At 39.4% G+C, this 19,710-nt stretch overlaps 1 protein-coding gene across 1 annotated transcript; it reads left to right on the top strand.

Moving 5' to 3' along the window:
• The first annotated feature begins 18,010 nt into the window (after window positions 1-18,010).
• Window positions 18,011-18,991, top strand: LOC122806044 (olfactory receptor class A-like protein 1). The gene has a single exon (XM_044076283.1). The coding sequence runs from the start codon at window positions 18,011-18,013 to the stop codon at window positions 18,989-18,991; it is 981 nt and encodes a 326-aa protein (XP_043932218.1).
• Window positions 18,992-19,710: the final 719 nt, after the last annotated feature.

Raw genomic sequence — 19,710 nt, 5'->3', positions numbered from 1 at the left:
AGCAAAGTAAGGCAAGAATGATAAATAATGAATCATATGAAACACCCCTTGCCTCTTCTTGGGTACCAAACCCAAAGGGGATGTCCTGTACAACTCAAATGGAGGTTCCTCAAATGGACCTAAAATCCCACCCACCCTGACTTCCTTGTCAATCGATGCCTGCAATATTTCTTCCTTCCCGTCAGTGGATCATAATTTTTTTAACAATTTATTGCTCCCTCTAGCCACAGATATAATGGCAAAACCATATTGGAAACCATGTGTGACTTCCTTCTCCACATCAGAACTGAGACAAACCTCCAACAACTGAGCCAAACATGTACCTAGACTCTCACTCCAAGTTTCTAAGCATCCTAGAATCTATCAAGGTCTAACCCAATACTCTTATACTGGGTGACTTCAACTACCCTTCCATCAACCGGGAAACTATTCAAGTACCAATGTACAGACAGAACACTTTCTGGAATTTATCAGTTCCAATGCCCTGGACCAGCTCATTCTGATCCCCACTAGAGGAAGCAACATCCTCAACCTGGTTATCACCAACATGGGAGACCATTGCTCCATACCTATAGTCAATTCCTCACTGGTTAAATCCAACCACAAACTGATCACCATGGTAATCTCTATCTCACCTACAACCCCCGCTAAGATGACCACCCTGAAAAACTTCTCTAAAGCTGACTTTGGGATCCTAAAAACAGAGGTGGCTAACTTCTCTGCACCCATGCCAATGGAAAATAGCTGCATGACTGCTGAATCATACACCAATGCACTGTACAAGCATGTGCACAAATGCATGGAATGTGCCATACCAAATTGAACTAAGATGCTCTCCTCCAAAAAAAGGAAGTCAGTCTGGTGGTCACCAGCCATCAGTAAATTCTTCAACAGAAGGAAGAAACTGTTGCAGAAAACAATGAAGTCACAAGACTGGAAAATCTCCCTTATTAATCTCAACAAAAAGCTGAGATCTCTTATAAAATCCTCTAAAGCCAGCTATGAAGGCAGAATTGCAGCTGACACCAAAAACAACTACAAAGCCTTCAATAGCTATATCAAAAACCTCCAAGCCAACACCCAGATCTGCTCTGAGTTATTGCACAATGGCATCTCCTATACCGAGCCAACAGATATAGCCAACATACTGGCCAACAGATTCAGTGACAACTTTACCACCCCCCCCCCCCAAGGGCTCTATCACAATACCAGAAGAAACCTATTTCCCACCATTTTTGCAGCACAGGTAAAAGCTGCATTGTCCAAAGCCAGGAATACAGCATCCATGGGACCTGATAATATCCCTGGCTGCATCATACATGAGCTGCAAAACAAAATGGTACCACATTTGTGTGCTCTGTTCAATCACAGCTTTACCTCAGGTTATGTCCCTAATGAATGGCACACTGCTACAGTCATTCTGAACCATAAAGAGGGAGCAACTACAGACCCTGGGAGCTATAACCCTATTAGCCTGACGGGTCTGGTATGTAAAGCTATGGAATGCATCATTATGGACCTGCTTAGCAAAGATATAGGGAAACTCCAAACTCTTGACCCCACACAATTTGGCTTTGTCAAGGGGAGATCCTGCCTGCTGAACCTGGTTGAGTTCTTTGAGGCAGTTACCAAGGATGTGGATGAGGGTAAGGCAGTGCATACAGCCTTCCTTGACCTGGCCAAGGCCTTTGCCACCATTCTCTACTCAGGTATCATTGATAAACTCACCAAACTAGGTATCAATCCTTACATCACTAGGTGGGTTGCAAATTGGCTCACAGACAGGACTCACAGAATAAAATTTGTGGATTCCAAGTCAGACTATTGACCAGTCATGAGTGGAGTCCCACAGGGCTTTGACCAGGGATCTCTCCTGTTTGGCATCTACTTCTCAGACATCCAGGCCAACACAGAAGGACTCTGGCTAACCAAGTTCGCTGATGACTGCAAGCTAGGAGTCATTATTAACTCTCCAAGTGATGCAGACATCCTACAAAAGGGCCTTACTGAGACCAATGAATGGTGTCGGAACCATGGCCTGACGTTTAACACTAAAAAATGTGTTATCATCTCCTTTGGAAAAAACTCAGTAACCATGAATTACCATGTTGATGTTGACCCACTGAACACTGAAGGGGCCATAAGAGATCTAGGCACTCAGGTCCACAGCCACCTCATCTTCGACCACCACATTGCCATTGTGGTCAGAAAGTCCTTCTATGTGGCACATCTTGTAACCAAAGGTTTTGCATCCAGGAAGAAAGAGGTCATCATCCTACTCTACTCATCCCTCATTAGAGCAATCATTGAATATAAATATCCATTTGGCATGTACCTGACCAGACACCTACAACAGCTGGAGAGGCCACAAAAGTAGCTCACAAAAAGGATCCTAGGCCTTAAACACATGTCCTACATGGACAGACTCAAGACACTTCAGCTGTTCTCAGTCTCTTATCGCCTTCTTAGAGGTGATCTCTGCTTGACTTACAAAACTATGTCCAAACCAGACCTACCTGAAATCCTGCCAATAAAGAAATCCCTGTCCCCCCGCACAATACACTCCAGAGATCAAAACCTCATTATTTGTTTATTTGCTAAGTTTTTCTGCATAGCCACCTATTTTGAGCATTTTCTGGCTTGTTAAACTTGATTTCTGCATTAGTAACTGTATTTAGAGCACAACCTAAAGCTGTTTACTGAATTTCTTGTTTGCACTTATTTTTAAAATCGTTTTTTTCTCAAAACTTGCATTTTATCTGTCTTTGGCCTAGCACTCTTGTGTGGGGTCATTTACTGCACTGTTATAACTTGTTGATACTTGTGAACCTCTGCTATCTCTGAAAAAACAAAAAAAAACAAAAAAAATCTTGCTTTTTTCCCACTTTTCTGAGATTTAAAAAGTTCAGTTACAGGCTTGCTGTTCTTGAACTGTTTGTAAGTTTCTGTGAGGCCATTTTTTGCTTGGGCTAAAGGGAAGTCTCTCTGTTGATCAGTGGCAGTGAAAAACATTGAGCAGCCTGCCTGCCCCTGTGGGAGTGGTTACTGACTTGAAACTGTAGTTTTATTGGCCATTTTGGGTCAATTCCAAACCTCCTTCATCTTCCTCTGTTAAAACCCTCTTTTGTGCAGTTTTGAACGTTTTTGTGCATAGTGCAACAGCGGGCAGCGCCGCCTAATTGGGTTTAAACTACTCCTGGCTCCACAAAGTCTGCTCTTCACTTTTTCCCTTAGAACTGCTCTATCTCTCAATTTAAACATCATATTCTCATTCTAAGGCCCTTCACTGGTCCAATTAAGTAATCCTATACTCTCTATGATTACCCTGTCCTCTATTGGTCCATCTTAAATTCAGTTTCCCTATATTACTCTAGCATGTCCAAAGGTCAGTCAATGGTTTCCTCTCCAGTCCAGCTGTTGAATCTGGGAATTTTGAGGCAATGTTACAACTGTCTCATGTACACGGACAACCCTCTCCTCCTCCAAACAGGTTCAAATATATGTGAGAGATGCAACTATTTAGCCAAACTGGAGGCTGAGCTCTCTCATCTCAAAACTGGTGTAACCAGTCAGGAGGAGAAGATAACCTCACACAACACAATTCCAGTATCACATAGTCCCACCACATCAGCGAACCAAACACATAAATACAGAAAAACGTACTCAGAGGCTCTAAATAAAAATCTACCTAAGCAACAGAGACCTCCAAAGCAGACATCCAAGCAAACGCTACCTCAAAACAAAACACACACAACACATAACCCACAAAGTCAGTGTGCCAAGCAGCCACAGCCCTTAAGGCTGAATAACACATCTGATACTCTTGTAATAGGTGAATCTATTGTCAGACACACTGACGTCCCCCTCACCAGGCTGAATAAGGAGAAGGTCACGGTGAGCTGCCTGTCAGGTGCTAGGATCCGCCACATAATGCAAGCACTCAGGTCACTCCAAAGCAAATACAAATATGACTCAGTCATTGTACATGCTGGTGTGAATGACCTGAGATGTACCTCCCTGGACTACATGAAAAGAGACATAGAGGAGCTATCTGATTGCGTAGCCCAGGCTGGTATGACCCTGACCTTGAGCAGCATCTTACCCTCACCTAGAATGATGCCACAGTAGAAAGACAAAATGATCGATTTCAACAATTGGCTAAAATGTTGGTGTCATTCAAAGGGGATCCAGTGTCTGTCAGCCTGGGATGACATGCTCGACAAGCCACGTTGCTTCGCTAGGGATGGCTTGCACCTGTCACCACTGGGCTTTCAGATACTTGCAAAGTCTCTTGCCACCCCCATAGTGCCTTTTTTAGGCAAGGCTCAAAAGTCAAACCCACCCCATAGACAGCACAAGGAACAAGAAACTAAGGGTAATGCTGCTAAACGCCAGAAGTCTTAACCTCAAGATGCATGCACTCGAAGCTCTCCTCATTATGGAGAACATCGATATCTGTGCAGTGACAGAAACCTGGTTCAAGGCTCCAGAGAGCACCCCAGCACTACTAGGCTATACCTCATATCATGCTTTTCGGCCCCAAAACCCGGACCGAACCACAAAAGGAGGGGGAGTTTCCATATTTATCAAGGATATCCACACCTCCAGGTTAGTGGCATTGCACAAAGTATCGGAGACCATCCATGTGCAACTAACAGTGGGCAAGACTGCTTTTCAGTTTATAGCATCCTACAGACCACCCTCTCAAAGTCAGGAATCCCACTCGGCTTTCCTGAAAACATTGGAGAACATGAAGATCTCTCCGAACACCATTATATTGGATGACTTCAACTACCCAAACATTGACTGGGAGCACTACTCAAGCCCCAGCACCTTAGCCCAAAGGTTCCTGGAAATTATAAACTCAAATGCTATGGAACAACTAGTCACCACTCCCACAAGAGGGGACAACATACTAGACCTGATCATTACCAACATGGGGACTCTATGCTCCACACCAGAAGTATATCCCTCATTGGTAAGATCAGACCATAAATTAATTTCACTGGATGTCCACATCCCGACCCCACCCCTAGCCCAGAAAACCACAATGAAAAACTTCTCAAAAGTGAATTTCTCACTTCTCAAAACCGAAGTGGAATCCTTCAAGGCCCCAGGGCCAGTGGAAACTATGGCACAAACTGCAGAATCCTATATAAACGCATTCTACGGACATCTCCAGAAATGCATGGATCATGCTATCCCAAACAAAACCAAGACCCAATCATCCAAAGGCAGGCGTCCAGTCTGGTGGACCCCTGCCATAAATAAACTGTACAACAGAAGGAGGAAGCTACTACATGATAGAGCAAAATGACTAATAGGGAAGGCATCTCTGATCAGTACTAGCAAAAAATTATGATCCCTCATAAAATCCTCCAAGGCCAGCTTCAAGAGAAAAATTGCACAGGACACCAAAGACAATCATAAGGCTTTTTTCAGTTATGTTAGAAACCTGGGATGCAACTCCCAGACTTGTTCTGAGTTGATTCTAAATGATAAAAAATACACTGAACCCACAGACATCGCCAATATCCTGGCAGACAGGTTCAATGCAAAGTTCTCCACCCCCCCAAAAGAGCAAGTATCTATCCTAGCAGAGGGCTGCCTCCCAAACATCTCTGATGCTAAGGTGAAGGCTGCCCTCTCCAAAGCAAAAAACACTGCTTCCATGGGACCAGATTGCGTCCCAGGTTGCATCCTACATGAACTCCAAGAGGAACTAATCCCTCAAAAAAACAGCTATACAATCTCAGCCTCACTACAGGATATGTGCCCACAGAATGGCATACAGCAACAGTGGTCCCACTCCACAGAGGTGGAGCCTCTACAGACCCTGGAAACTATCGCCCCATAAGCCTGACTAGTTTAGTCTGCAAGGCTATGGAGAGGATCATCATGGAGCTCATAAACAAAGACATTGGTGACCTACAGACACTAGATCCTACCCAGTTCGGCTTTGTCAAGGGCAGATCCTGCCTTTTGAACCTAGTTGACTTCTTTGAAACAGTCACCAAAGCCATAGATGAAGGGAAGGTAGTCCACACAGCCTATCTGGACCTTGCAAAGGCATTTGACACAATACCCCACTCGGGCATCATAGATAAGCTATCCAGCTTAAATATAAACCCCTATGTCACAAGATGGGTTGCAAACTGGCTCAAAGACAGAAGCCACAGAGTGAGAGTTGCTGGAGCCATGTCAGACTCGAAACCGGTCACAAGTGGCATCCCACAGGGTTCTGTCCTGGGACCACTCTTGTTCGGTATATACTTTTCCAAGGTACAGGCAAACGTGGGAGGACTATGGCTCACCAAGTTCACAGATGACTGCAAACTGGGCGCCATAATCAACTCTCCAGCTGGCACAAACATCCTTCAAAAAGGTCTCACAGACACAGATAACTGGTGCCAGTGCCATGGTTTAAAGCTAAATGCCAAAAAATGTATAGTCATACCCTTTGGCAAAAACAATGTGCCCACAAATTACCACATAGGCGGAAACCCATTAAGTACAGAGAAAGTTATTAGGGACCTGGGGACCCAAGTTGATAGCAATCTCTCCTTTGAAAACCACATTGCCAAAGTGGTTAGAAAGACCTTCTACATAGCCCACCTCATCATGAAGGGTTTCACATCTAGATCAAGAGAGATAATCATGCCCCTTTATTCATCCCTCATCAGGCCCATCATAGAATACAATGCCCCTTTTGGGATGTACCTTACCCTACACCTGCAGCAATTAGAAAGACCCCAAAAGTATCTCACCAAGAGGATCAAGGGTCTCAAACAGATGCCATATGCTGCTCGGTTAAAAAAACTCCAGCTCTACTCAGTTGCATACTGCCTACTTCGAGGCGATCTATGCCTGACATACTCCATCAGCAGCAATCAAGTCAAAAAAATCAATATAATCCCCCTCTCCATATGTCATCCTTTACAGACGTGAAATGTGTGGGGTTATGAAAACCTGAGAACTGCCTGCAAAGAAAGACTGTGTGACAAGCCATTCCCCAGGCTGAGAACCTAAACCATTATTTACAGCCCCTATTGAAGGGTCTTTGCCACTAACCTCACTGAACACTGGGTGTCGTTCAGCAGTACCTCCTGTGGCCTCAGGTACTCCTAGCTGGCTCCTAACCACATGTACCTGTTCTTCAAACCTCAGAAAATCCCCCGACCTATTATGCTGCAGTTCATCTACACCATCCAACATCTCACCTATCTGCTCTACCCCCACATCATTATCTAATGACATGGGATGTACATTACCATCATTTCCTGCTGGCATCTGATGACCCATATGTTGAATTCTCTCCGCCACTGGTCCTGCTCTCTGCCTGGAAAGTTTCATTCCACTTGCCTCCAACTGGTGATTCCTCTCCTTCCGCTTCCTCCTTCCTGATCTTGCTTCTGCCTTTCTTGTGGGGGCTGAGGACCCTGCACTAGATGAACCTTCAACATCCTTAAACAGCTCCTCCCAGTGCATAACTATATGAGTCCATAATCAATGTCCATCAGTCCTTCATCAGTCATTGCTATCTGCAACATAAAATATGAACATTGGTAAATTGACTTTCAACAAACCCCCTTATATCCTACTCTACCATCCACCAAGAACCTGCCTCTACCCTCGCTGCTGATCTTAATTAGCTCAAAACATTCCCTCCTTCAGACACCCAGTGGCTACAATAGCAACCTTAACTTTAGCAAGATTACCTGCCAGAAAGAATTCTTTAATATACTTTTTTTAATTAATTTTTTAAATGTATTTATTTATTTTTTAAGACAGAACTTGGGGAATATTACCACATTAATGGCAGTCACTAGCTACAGCACCTAAACCCATACATTGTATGGATCAGCATTGGAGCCTAGCTTGGTACCATGCACCTGTGTTTACCTTAAATGAACACCCCCTACAAGGAACCCTTTTTTTATACTGTCACCACCCCCCATGGAGCAACACCCACTCATATGTGGACCTAGCACTGCACATTTGCACCACTTCAGTGATGGCTGAGGGGATCAAACTCTGTGACACAGGGACTACAGTGCCTAGTTTTAAGCCACTGCACCCATTTACTGAGCATAAATCCTGTGCCCAGGACCTCAGACTGCACTTTTGAGCTAGAACTCAAACTTGCTAATGAAGCAGCTCATTATGTGCCCTAATGTCATACTTCTGACCACATAGTGCAAGAAATATGACAATGCCAAAACAATGAGGAGACAAAGCGACAACAGGGACAGCAGTATGGCCGCATACCTGATGAATATATAATCTGATGTCCAGTGAGTGGCTTTGAACATGACTTCTCTCACATGATTTATCATGAAACGCAAAGTATGAGGAACAGATCAAGATATGTCAAGATGTGTACCATCTGCAAAAATTTGGGCGATTTAACCATTTTCTTTCTCTCACTCTTTTTTTGTTTTTATGACTTGTGTGATGCATGGTGCACTAGGCTACCTCTCAACTGTACAGATATTCACAGAATGTCCAGATTTTTGCCTTATATTTTTGGTCAGTTTTTCATAAAAATGTGGCTTTCTAGCATTTAGTAGAAATCATGGAAGATTGAAGTAAGAAAATAATGACAGACATTTGAGTTTTAGACTTCATAACCTTCAGAAAATCCATGCTAATGCAAAACCTGTTATTCTATCAACTTTCTAAGTTTGTAAGCAATATTTCAAAATTGTCCCTATATGTACCACTTTTTTATGGCTTTGTCCAGATTTCCTACTCTAAGAAGTTGAGAGGTAATACACATGTGCAGAACTCCAAATGACAGCTAAAACAACCCAAATCCTTATCCTGCATGAGACTTTTTCAGAAGAAGATAATAAGTGATTACTTTTTAAATCTGGCACATTTCTCAAGGTGAACATCAAGGCCTTGTACCTTATGTTTGCAAGATAAAAACCTTAACCACTATGCTAATTCCCCAGCATGTTATCACAGTCTATGCCAGTGGATGAAACAGAACACAATCCATCCTGTGTCCAGTATGCCTCTCAACTCCAAACCCTAGGCACAGAGATGGACAAACAAAAGCATCACAAAATTGTAGAAGTAATTCCCAAACCATGCACTCATCACAGCCTATTTGCACAGTACAATGAAGTGGAGAAAAAAAAAAATATATATATATATATATATATATATATATATATATATATATATATATATATATATATATATATATATATGATCTTGCTTCCTAAACCCTTCCCAACTTTTAACTTCAAGTGCCTGAAACCAGGCCTACCAACTGCTGGTCACTTGGACACTGGGGATACTCCAGTAACTAAAATCACATGCCAAAACTACTCATTGCCTCCCCTAATGATCTCACTTCCTCCCAACCTATTTGTAAAAGTTTAACCCTTCCTTCCCCAGCCTATATTAACTCTTTTCTTCTTACAAATACCTACCTAGTCCACTCCTTGCCCCCCCCCAACTTTAACGGCAATTATGTCCTGCCAGAAAAATTGGAAAATGTCTTGAGAATTTAGGACAAAGAATATTTCATACGTTTTCTTTAATAGTTGCATACGACTGAAACACCTAAATGTTATATGAAATAACATAATCAGCTCTAATGCTGCAATAATAAACTTTAGTTTTGGCAAAAAAGTGAAGTTATGCCCTTTGCACTGTATGTAGTTATGTTTTATCCTGAAAAATCTCACCTTTGAACAAAAGATGTCCCCCTTTGGGCATTTTAAAAGGTGGCAACCCTACCTCCAATCCTCCTCAAAGTGCCATTGGACAAATCTGTCTGTGGCCAAAGATCATTTGTCTTAAAAAGTAGTATCATCCATTATTATGCCAGCTACACTAGTTAAAATACTTTTCTTTCAGGGTGATGGGAATGTAATAAAAACAAAAGGTGTGACTGCAGAGAACAGGAGGATACTGAGATGTGTCTGAAGTGTTTTCAGTTTGAAATGACAAACATCTTTTGCATCAAAAGCAGTAGAGGTTATTTTTGTTAAACATTCCTTGCATTAATGACTGCATATGTTTGAAAGCTTAGCACCTTTTTTCTGTAATGTAATGTAATTTGTTGCCTTAAGCTACATTATTTTTCCACCACATCATGAAAACCCAGTTGGGGCTTATTAAATGTAAAAACTAATAACATGTAAGGTCTTCTTTCTTAAGACAAATTGGTTTTCTAAAGATAAAAAGTGTACTTCACTGTATATTCTTTAATAGAAATCACTTAATTCCTTCTGATTATGCATCATACAGCAAATGTCATTTGATATGGAGAAAGTTTTTGTATGGAGAGGTTGGCCTCCATCTATAACTTGCAAAACACTTATCTCCAACAGGTAAGAAAGCACCTTCAGGTTTACTGACAATGAATAATATATGCTTTCCTAAATATCTGTGAGTTGCACAAACTGGTAGTGTCCTTTTAGAATACATTTTTTATTTAGTCCATGTTAATACATTAAAGCATATTGTTTTCTGTTTTTCAGTACATAGACTAAAAGATCAGCTAGGCAACTCTTTACTGCAATGGGTTAAAAGTGGTGGTCATCTAGTAAAGCATATATGGTTCTCATACATTTTGTACTGATATTTCAATCTTCTTCTTTCGGCTTTTTCCCGGTTAGGGGTTGCCACAGCAGATCACCTGTCCGCTCATGATTGGCAGTAGAGTTTTACAGTGTTGAGTTGCCAGCCCAGCGCCCAACCTTCCACAGAAGGCACACACATGCACACACTCACACCTAGGGCCAATTTAGAGTGTCTAATCCACCTACAGCATGTCTTTGGGATGTGGGGGGAAACTGGAGCACCCAGAGGAAACCCACGTGACTGCAGGGAAGACATGCAGACTCCACACAGAAGGCACCCCAGCCGAGAATCAAACCAGAGAACCTTTTGCTGTGAGGCGGCAGTGCGAACCACTGCACCACCGTGGCCACCTTTGTACCAATATTTCAATATAATTTTGAAATGATTATGTCAACAGCAGCACTTTATACTTGCATGATAATATTCATTCCTTTCTTGGGGAATTAACATGAATGTTATGAGAAACCCCATTATCATGTATTCATCTTCTTTAAATGAATTTTGTTTTAGTTCTAAAAGCTATATTCAATGTTTACTATACATAATTTGTGGTGCTTTCATCCACTGTCACCTATTCTTATTTTGTGTATCATCTGCATGAAAACTCTTAGCAAAGAACTAATTATTAAAAATTATTAAAATGGTAACAGGAGACTGCTTTCCCCATTTTCATTTGACGAAGCCCTAACTTTTTTATTGCTAATTCTTATACAACTGTGCTGAAGTCATCTTGTAAGTTTATTACACAACAAAAATCTTTCTTCAAGTTCATTTGACCCCAACACTTCCAGTAGGACTCATATCAAAGCAAAACTGTCAAGGCTTCAGAATGGATGATAGACTGGTAGGCATGATTAGACTGGTAGACGTTTGGCATTTAAATACAAACTTCCTTGCAATTCCTTGTATTCTAAAACATCATTAATATTACCACTTCTCAAATACAAACTAACACTGTCACGAATTGAGAAAGTTCAAGCCTGAACACACAGAGACCCAAAGATTCAGAAAGATTTCTACCATTTGGGTAAATTGCATAACACAGGAAGGTCAATTTATATAACAGACAGTAAAAGTGATTCACAAAAGCTATGAATATGAAAAAGACCTCTATGTTTTTCCACAAAACAATTCATTTTAATGTAACGCTGATCATAAATTTTACTTGTTTCTTTCATACTTTATTTTATGTGAACTTTTATGATTGATAAGGTCTTGTCTTTAACATGATGCCATCATCCATTTTTTGTTGCAGGAAGATGTCACTTTGTTTTACTGCATTCTGATGAAGTTTTTGATACCTAAAATGATGAAAGTGCTTAAGTTAATTAAAAGTACACTGAAATTAATTAAAAGGCTGCTCAGTTTTTATTCTTTGTTTGGTGATCAGCTATTTTCTTTTTTTTTATTTATTTATTTTTGTATTTTTATGCCAGTTTCTACCTTTGGTTTGTGTGTTTCTGCACATAATTCATTACAAGAGCAGAAAGTTTTTCATACTTCAAAAGCCATGCAGGTCATACTAAGATATGATGCTATGCAGAGGGGTGTAGTGAAATTAGACTTATGAAGTTCCAAAAGATAAGTGCATACATTAGGTGGGATGTTATGGATTGGAAAAGAACCATGATTATTGGCCAGGAACTTAGAATGCAGGAGACCCGAGAAGTGCCATACTGAGCAAGTGGACACAACCACAGACTTTAGATGTGGCTCCTTAAATATGCCTGGACGGAGATAAACTTTGTGGAAATTTGGAATATATCAGGGAACATGCAAAAAACACTGCTATGTTCATTTCTGAATGTTTTCCCTTCTAAGGTTAATGAAAGAAAGCCAGAGGATGTCAGTACCATTGTAATGTAGATCTTTACAATGCAGGTGTTATGTAAAGACTGGTACAATCTATGGATAAGAAGCTTGACAATAAACATCCTGAAGGCAAGCTTTTTATTTCAAGAATGCTGGGAAGTCTAGGAAGGGAAGATGTAATGGTGCTCATGTTGAGAAAAGTAAGATGATTTGGCAAAGTTTACTAAGCAGAGTTTAAAGGCTGGTGTAATCTTTACCAGGAAAACCTGAAGATAAGTAGGAGTCCATGCTCAAAGAGTGAGATTAGGATTCCTTTGTTTATTATACACCTAGCCACAGAGCCAAGAAATTTGTTGATTTAAAGCAATGTTTGTTTGGACATTAATCACATTGCAAAGTGGATTGAGATGCACAGCTAAGGAAAAGATCTTTGTTATCAAGATGTGATTGAAATCAGTGTTTCATCTGCCAGACCAGTCCATTAGACAGAAGTACAATTTAGCAAAGGGATAATTTCTTACTATGTTATGGCCTCCAGATATTTCCTTCTGAGTTTGTACCATTTAAATGTAAATTACTTATTAATATGTTCAGAAATAATAGACCCTTAGACATTTTTGAAAGTTAACCCATAAATCACTAAAAGATTTCATGGAATGAAAGTTAATCTATATAAAGAAACAACATACAAAATCCAGGGAAAGCTGACAGATAAAATGATCATATTCCTATTCTTAAAGTGGGGCAAGTACCAGTACAACTATTTGTAGAGACCATTACCAAATCATGTTTTGTATATAATTTGAACAAAGTGGTTGGTGCACACTGAAGCAGATGCAAATTACAGATCAAAACATTTGGCATTTGGGACTTTATCACTACTCATTGTTTTAAGGATGTTATCAAGAAAGAACCCAATTACCATCACTGTGCTATGCAAAATATAATGTGTTTTGGGCCAAAAAAGCAAAAGCCATTTGTTACATTAGACTAGGATCCCCTCCTCTCCAGTTTTTCAACATTTTAGATACAATAGACAGTAATGAAGCTGTGAAAGAGATACAAAAGTGAGCCTATGCATCTTGGTGACATGTACATGTAGTACTACTTTTAGGATGGAAGACAAGCACATTCTGTAAAACACAGAGTAAGTGCACTCTGCAGGGATTTGTCAATAAATGCTCTGCAGATTTTATAGAAGTAAAGGTGTAGCTGTTAAGTACCTGGAAACTGGTAGCCAGTGGTAGATAAAGGAAGAGTGAGAGCAGATTACAGGTATATCTGCATGTTGTGAGGTAATGCCCATGACACCCTTCCTGTGTTTTGCTGCAACCTACATTGATATGTAAGGATTAGTAAGTGAGCCACCACTTCTAAACACACCACAACCTCAGATAACCTACAGATTGTGCAAAGTATTTAAATCAGTCATTCCATTAATAATGCATGCTCATAGTCACAATTTTATTCTGCAGTACAAGGCAGGTCAGAATCACAACACATAATTGATGGGAGGAATGCTTTATTGGTACTAACAATGAAGACATGGGACCATATTCTCAGTGTAAGTCTGCTCTGATTCCTAAAATCATGTTGTCAGTGTAAGTCACTTACTTTTGGTGTAAGACCCATCTATATCCAGGCTTACTACTGGGTCCAGATTCCCAAACACCTGCTCTCAGTGTAAGTGGTCACTTACATTCAGAGTGAGTCTTCTGAAATTGAGCCATTGGAGTCAGAGCCAACATGCAGAGATGGCAATGAAATGAGTAATTTTGTAAAAAAAAAAAAAAAAAAAAGTCAAAAGGTAGGTAATGTAGAAAGATGGAGTTTGACAAATAGCTGAGTTAGTCCCTTGTTACAAAAGGGGCAGCAGATAAAATCTGGACAAGAAGTTACTAATATAAAATAGTGAAAAAATGCATTCAGCTGCTTATATGACTATGACTCATTGATAATATCCTTTTAGAGAGACTGTATCAAATAAATAAGGAAATAATTAATGAGCTAAAGACAGCTGCAAAAGAATGAAATTTACACTGATTTTAAAAAGGTAAAAGGTAATCGGCATGTTTTTTCAAAAAAGACAAGAATTCTGTTTGTCCATGTCCTCTTCAATAAACACTCATCACACCAAATGACATTTGACAACCAATATTAAAATTCTATAAACATAACTTCATTGAACAACTAATATTTTCATTTATTAATCACAGCATGAACATACATATAAAAGGTAACTTAGGGCAGCATGATCCTGCTCACCCTGACCAAGTAAGAAGCATTCTTACCTCCACTTGCTTACTTTATTTATCAAGCAACATCCAATCGCTCACTTGCATTTCCCAACTCATTGAAATGAACCACCAACACCAGAGGGGGAACAGAAGAGGGACAAGCCTGGCCCTCTTTTCCACCTTCCCAAAAAAATACCACGCAATCCCCAGTGCTCCAAACTGGGAGGGAAGGTGGATAGCAAGTTCACGCCAAAATGTGATTCCTTACCCGGTTACACTCTCACAAAACGTATTAAGTCCCTGCCTACACTTACCTCACTTCCTCCCAATCATCTTAATTTCTTATTTAACCCCCCCAGCTAGCTTCTTCCCTTATCTTTCTAAGACCCTTTACTATTTCAGTCTAAACCCCCATTTAAAGTTGTCCCCGGACAAATTGGTCTGTTGCCAAACCTCACTTGAAAAGCCAAAAAGGAGCGGTTGGGTTATAAAACTGATAAAATATTTAATAATGGCTGTGCAGCACAAATGCTTGTTAACAAAGTCAGTGATAAAAGGTGGATATGTTTGGTTTAAGAACTGTATGAACAGCCTTGAAACAACTATTTGTTTATGCCTTTCTTATTAAAAAAAAAAAAAAAACACGCAAACACACACAAATATATATATATATATATATATATATATATATATATATATATATATATATATATGGGTCTATTTTGTTTGATAGAAAACACATTTCACTGAAACTCATTTCATCGAAGCCTCATTTCACTGAAAATGAATTCCCTTAGCACAATTCACTGAAAGCTCACTTCACTGAAAACACATTTGACTGAAACTCATTTTGTCTAAACAGGTATATGCCCTATTCACCACTGTAGTGCGATCCTGGAGTTAATATATATAGTTAGGGCGTGGGGGGCACAGCACCCCACATTGGGGGGTATGGGGGGCATAGCCCCCCACATAGTTTGGGTATATATTATTTTCAGGAATGAGTTATTCATTTGACTTGTAAGAATCCATGTCTGTGGTATACAGCATTTAAAATAGGTGGGGGGGCTATGTCCCCAATGCCTCCCAATGTGTGTGTGGGGGGAATGTACTCCCTCCTTATTATATATACTAACTCCAGGATTGCACTATAGAGAGGAACAGGCCATATACCTGTTCAGACAAAATGAGTTTCAGTCAAATGAGTTTTCAGTGAAGTGAGCTTTCAGTGAATTGTGCTCAGGCAATTCATTTTCAGTGAAATGAGGCTTTGACGAAATGAGTTTCAGTGAATATATGTTTTCTATCAAACAAAGTAGACCCATCTATATATATATATATATATATATATATATATATATATATATATATATATATATACACACATATATATATATATATATATATAGAGAGAGAGAGAGAGAGAGAGAGAGATAATAAGGATGCCATTTGGTTTGATGAAGATGTAGTAACAGCACAATAAAGATGGCAGAGTGCCTCATAATTTGGTTCACTGATCAGAAGCATGAAACTTGGCATTCCAGCAATAGATACCTGAGCACAGATTAAACAAAGAGGAAGGGTAGCAAAAGAAGGCAGAAACAAAACAATATTTGTGTGATAATAAATTATGATCATCCTATGGGCATGCAATATGATGCAGTAATAATTAAATAGTGTGCATCTTCCAGTGACCATGCATTGTGATGAATTTTTGCTTCACTGGTGTTTATCTTCCAGTAGCCATGCATTGTAATGATTGTTGGCTTAATGGTGTGTATCTTCCAGTGGCCATGCATTGTGATAAAGTGTTGGTTTAATGGGAGTATCTTCCAATGACCATGCATTGTGATGGTGTTATTTTAATGGTGTGCATCTTCCAGTAGCCATGCATTGTAATGATTGTTGGTTAATGGTGTGTATCTTCCAGTGGCCATGCATTGTGATGAAGTGCTGGTTTAATGGTATGCATCTTCCTGCAGCTGTGCATTATGATGCAGCAGTGCATTAATTGTGTATATCTTCCAGTGGTCATATATTCTGATGTAATGGTGGTTTAATGTTGTGTATCTATTTTTGGACATGTAGTCAAATGCAGTGATTCTTTAAAGGCACATTTCTTTCTGTGTTATGCAGTGACATTCAATAGCATGTACCCTCCTCTGGTCATGCAGCTTGATGCAGTGCAGGTTTAATGAAGCATATCTTTCTGTGGCCATGTATTGTAATGCAGTGATGGTTTCATTATGGGCATCTTCCACTGGTCATGGAGTGTGATGCAGAGATGGTTTGGAGGTGTACATCTCCTTGAGGCCATGTGGTATGATGCAGTAATGGATTAATGGTGTATATCTTCCCGTGGTCATGCATTGTAATGAACTATTTATTTAAATGTGTATATTTTCCCTTGGGCATGTAGCATGTGTCAATTTCCCTGTCACCATGCAGTGTGATGATCAGTGGTTTAATTATTTCAATCCTCCTTGGCCACAGAGTGTGATATATTGATGGTGTTTAGAAAATGGGAGGAATTTAAAGATTATACCTTAATGGAGAACAAATGTTCTCCATAAAGGTATTGATGTATGAAGGGAGATGTGCAACAGGTCCATAATTTCAAGGCAGCAGATTAAGTTGCCATGAGGCATAGACAAAACATATAAAAGAAATAAAAAACAGCCATCTTCTTGTTTATACTTTACTATATGTGGCTGTTCAGTCAGTGACAAATAGTAAAGAAAGAAAGACAAAAATAGAAAGCTAATAGTAATTGCACCTGCATTTGCAAGGAGCTGGCATTTTATTATCTCCTCGCTATTTAAGCCTCTTTAAAAAATACTTATAACAAGTGTGGAAAAAAATAAATAAAAGAAAACTAGTGCAGTTAAATGCAGCAGTTAGAAGGATGGATGTGTGTGTGTGTGTGTGTGTGTGTGTGTGTGTGTGTGTGTGTGTGTGTGTGTGTGTGTGTGTGTGGAGTTGCAGTACAGCACATGCATTTTTTTTTTCATTCATTTGATCACAATGACATTTGACTCTGAAACTAATAGAAGCTCAGAATATTGTCTAACGTCAGATATTTCTAGCTAATTAATAAAGAAAATTAGTAAAAATGCTTATTGCAAATATAATAAAATAAACCATGTTTTCTGAGTAGGCAGAAGACTTAATTTTAAAATTTATCACATTAGATAATTTCTCGTCTTTAATTACAAACATTTGTATTGATATGTTCCGCTATCCTACACAATGAAATGATAAGGAAAGACAGTAATTTCTGCAAATCTAAAGAAAATTGACTTATGTGTCTTTTACAGCTTTCAAGAAAACATCTAAACTCATACAGTAAACATTCAAGCATGGAAATACGGCTGACTCTGAAGTCTGCTAGTTTTGTTTTGCTTCTCATTATTGGGATACCTGCAAACTTCACTATCCTAATGTTATTCCTTGGCTCTGCAACTTCTGATAAGAAGCTCATGCCAACAGATTTCATTCTTACCAAACTATCCTTTGTAAACATTGTGGTTGTCCTTGTGAGAGGAATTCCCCAGACTCTAACAGCCTTAGGCATGCAGAAATTATTCAATGACTATAGTTGTAAATTTGTCATCTTTACCTACCGAGTTTGTCGAGCGATGTCTGTGTGCACAACAGCTATCCTAAGCATGTATCAATGTATTATCCTCTTACCTCCTTCATCAAAATATGCAACACTGAAACAAAAGGCTTCTCAGAATATTCAGCGAATCTTCATATTTCTGTGGTGCATCAACTGTATAATTTATATACCTGCTGGATTTATATATTCTCGTTCTGAAGTGAATTCAAGCATTCCAAAATATACACTCAACTTACAGTTCTGTTTTGTTTGGTTCCCTCATGAAGCTTCATACAGAATTAATGGAACAATTTATAGTTTACGGGACTTTTCCTTTGTTGGCCTGATGGTACTATCCAGCAGCTATATTGTTGCAATTCTGTATAAGCATAACAAAAAACTCCAGAATATCAGAAGTCTTGACAAAAAGCAAGGCAACAGCATTGAGTTAAAGGCAGCAAAAGCTGTAGTTATGTTGGTTACATCGTATGTTTTCTTGTTTGGAGTCGATAATGCCATCTGGATGTATACCCTCACTGTTTCTAATGTAGAAGCTGCAATTTCAGAAACTCGTGCCTTCCTTGCCATACTTTACAGTACAGTTAGCCCATTACTAATAATTGGAACAAATAAAAATATTCAGCAAAAACTGAAATGTGTTTCTACTACCACCAAATATAAAACAAAAGAGACCACTATTGCACATATAACTACTAACAAAGCAGACATTATCTCTTAAAGTAAATGCAGTTTGAATGAATATAGAAATATATGGATACAGGTTCATAGGTAACCAGTCAGAAGACAATTATAAACTTAGCCAAAAACCCATACTGCAAAGTTCCCATAATCCTCAAGGAAGGAAGGGAAAATACCTGGAGAGAATTTGAGGCTGTCCATCCAATTATCTAGCCTATGGTGAAGGTGGGAAGTGTGTCTTTCTAATTTTAAAGTCATCGTTTTCAAAACATCACCCATTTTTAATTTATATTGCTTATAAACTGAGAATAAAAACATGCAACCCTCACTGGCCAGGGAAATCAATAATCATTAGAATCGTTAACATACTGTAGACTGGCTAAATTGCAAACATCACATTCAGTACAACATGTTCATAGATTCATAGATAAATAATAGGCAATCAGTCTGGAGACCATTGCAGGCATAGCCAATGATGCATATTCAAAAGTTTACTCCAGCTTTCAGGTGGGAAAATCAAGACAGACCAAGGAGAATTTGAGACCTCCCATCCAGTTATCAATGTTTTCCTTCAAGGTGGCAAGGGTGCTACTCTGCTTGACATGTGATAGAAGTTTGTTCCAAATGTGGGTTTACATTGGGATATGAATCAATCATGGCAGCACTTCTTATCTGGCTGTTGATAAAGGTTTACTTCCTTTAACCTAGTATTTGAGAAAACATTTGTTTTGTGAAGGAATAGAAGGTCAAAGAAGATCA

Source organism: Protopterus annectens, chromosome 7.part0, assembly GCF_019279795.1.
Source record: "Protopterus annectens isolate FY-2018-M chromosome 7.part0, PAN1.0, whole genome shotgun sequence".
In the NCBI taxonomy this organism is placed as follows: Eukaryota; Metazoa; Chordata; order Ceratodontiformes; family Protopteridae; genus Protopterus; species Protopterus annectens.
The sequence above is the reverse complement of the archived record's forward strand: the minus strand, read 5'-3'. Positions and strand labels throughout refer to the sequence as shown.

Coding starts and splice junctions, on each gene's coding strand:
- LOC122806044 (XM_044076283.1), top strand. CDS start 18,011: ATGGAAATACGGCTGACTCTGAAGTCTGCTAGTTTTGTTTTGCTTCTC.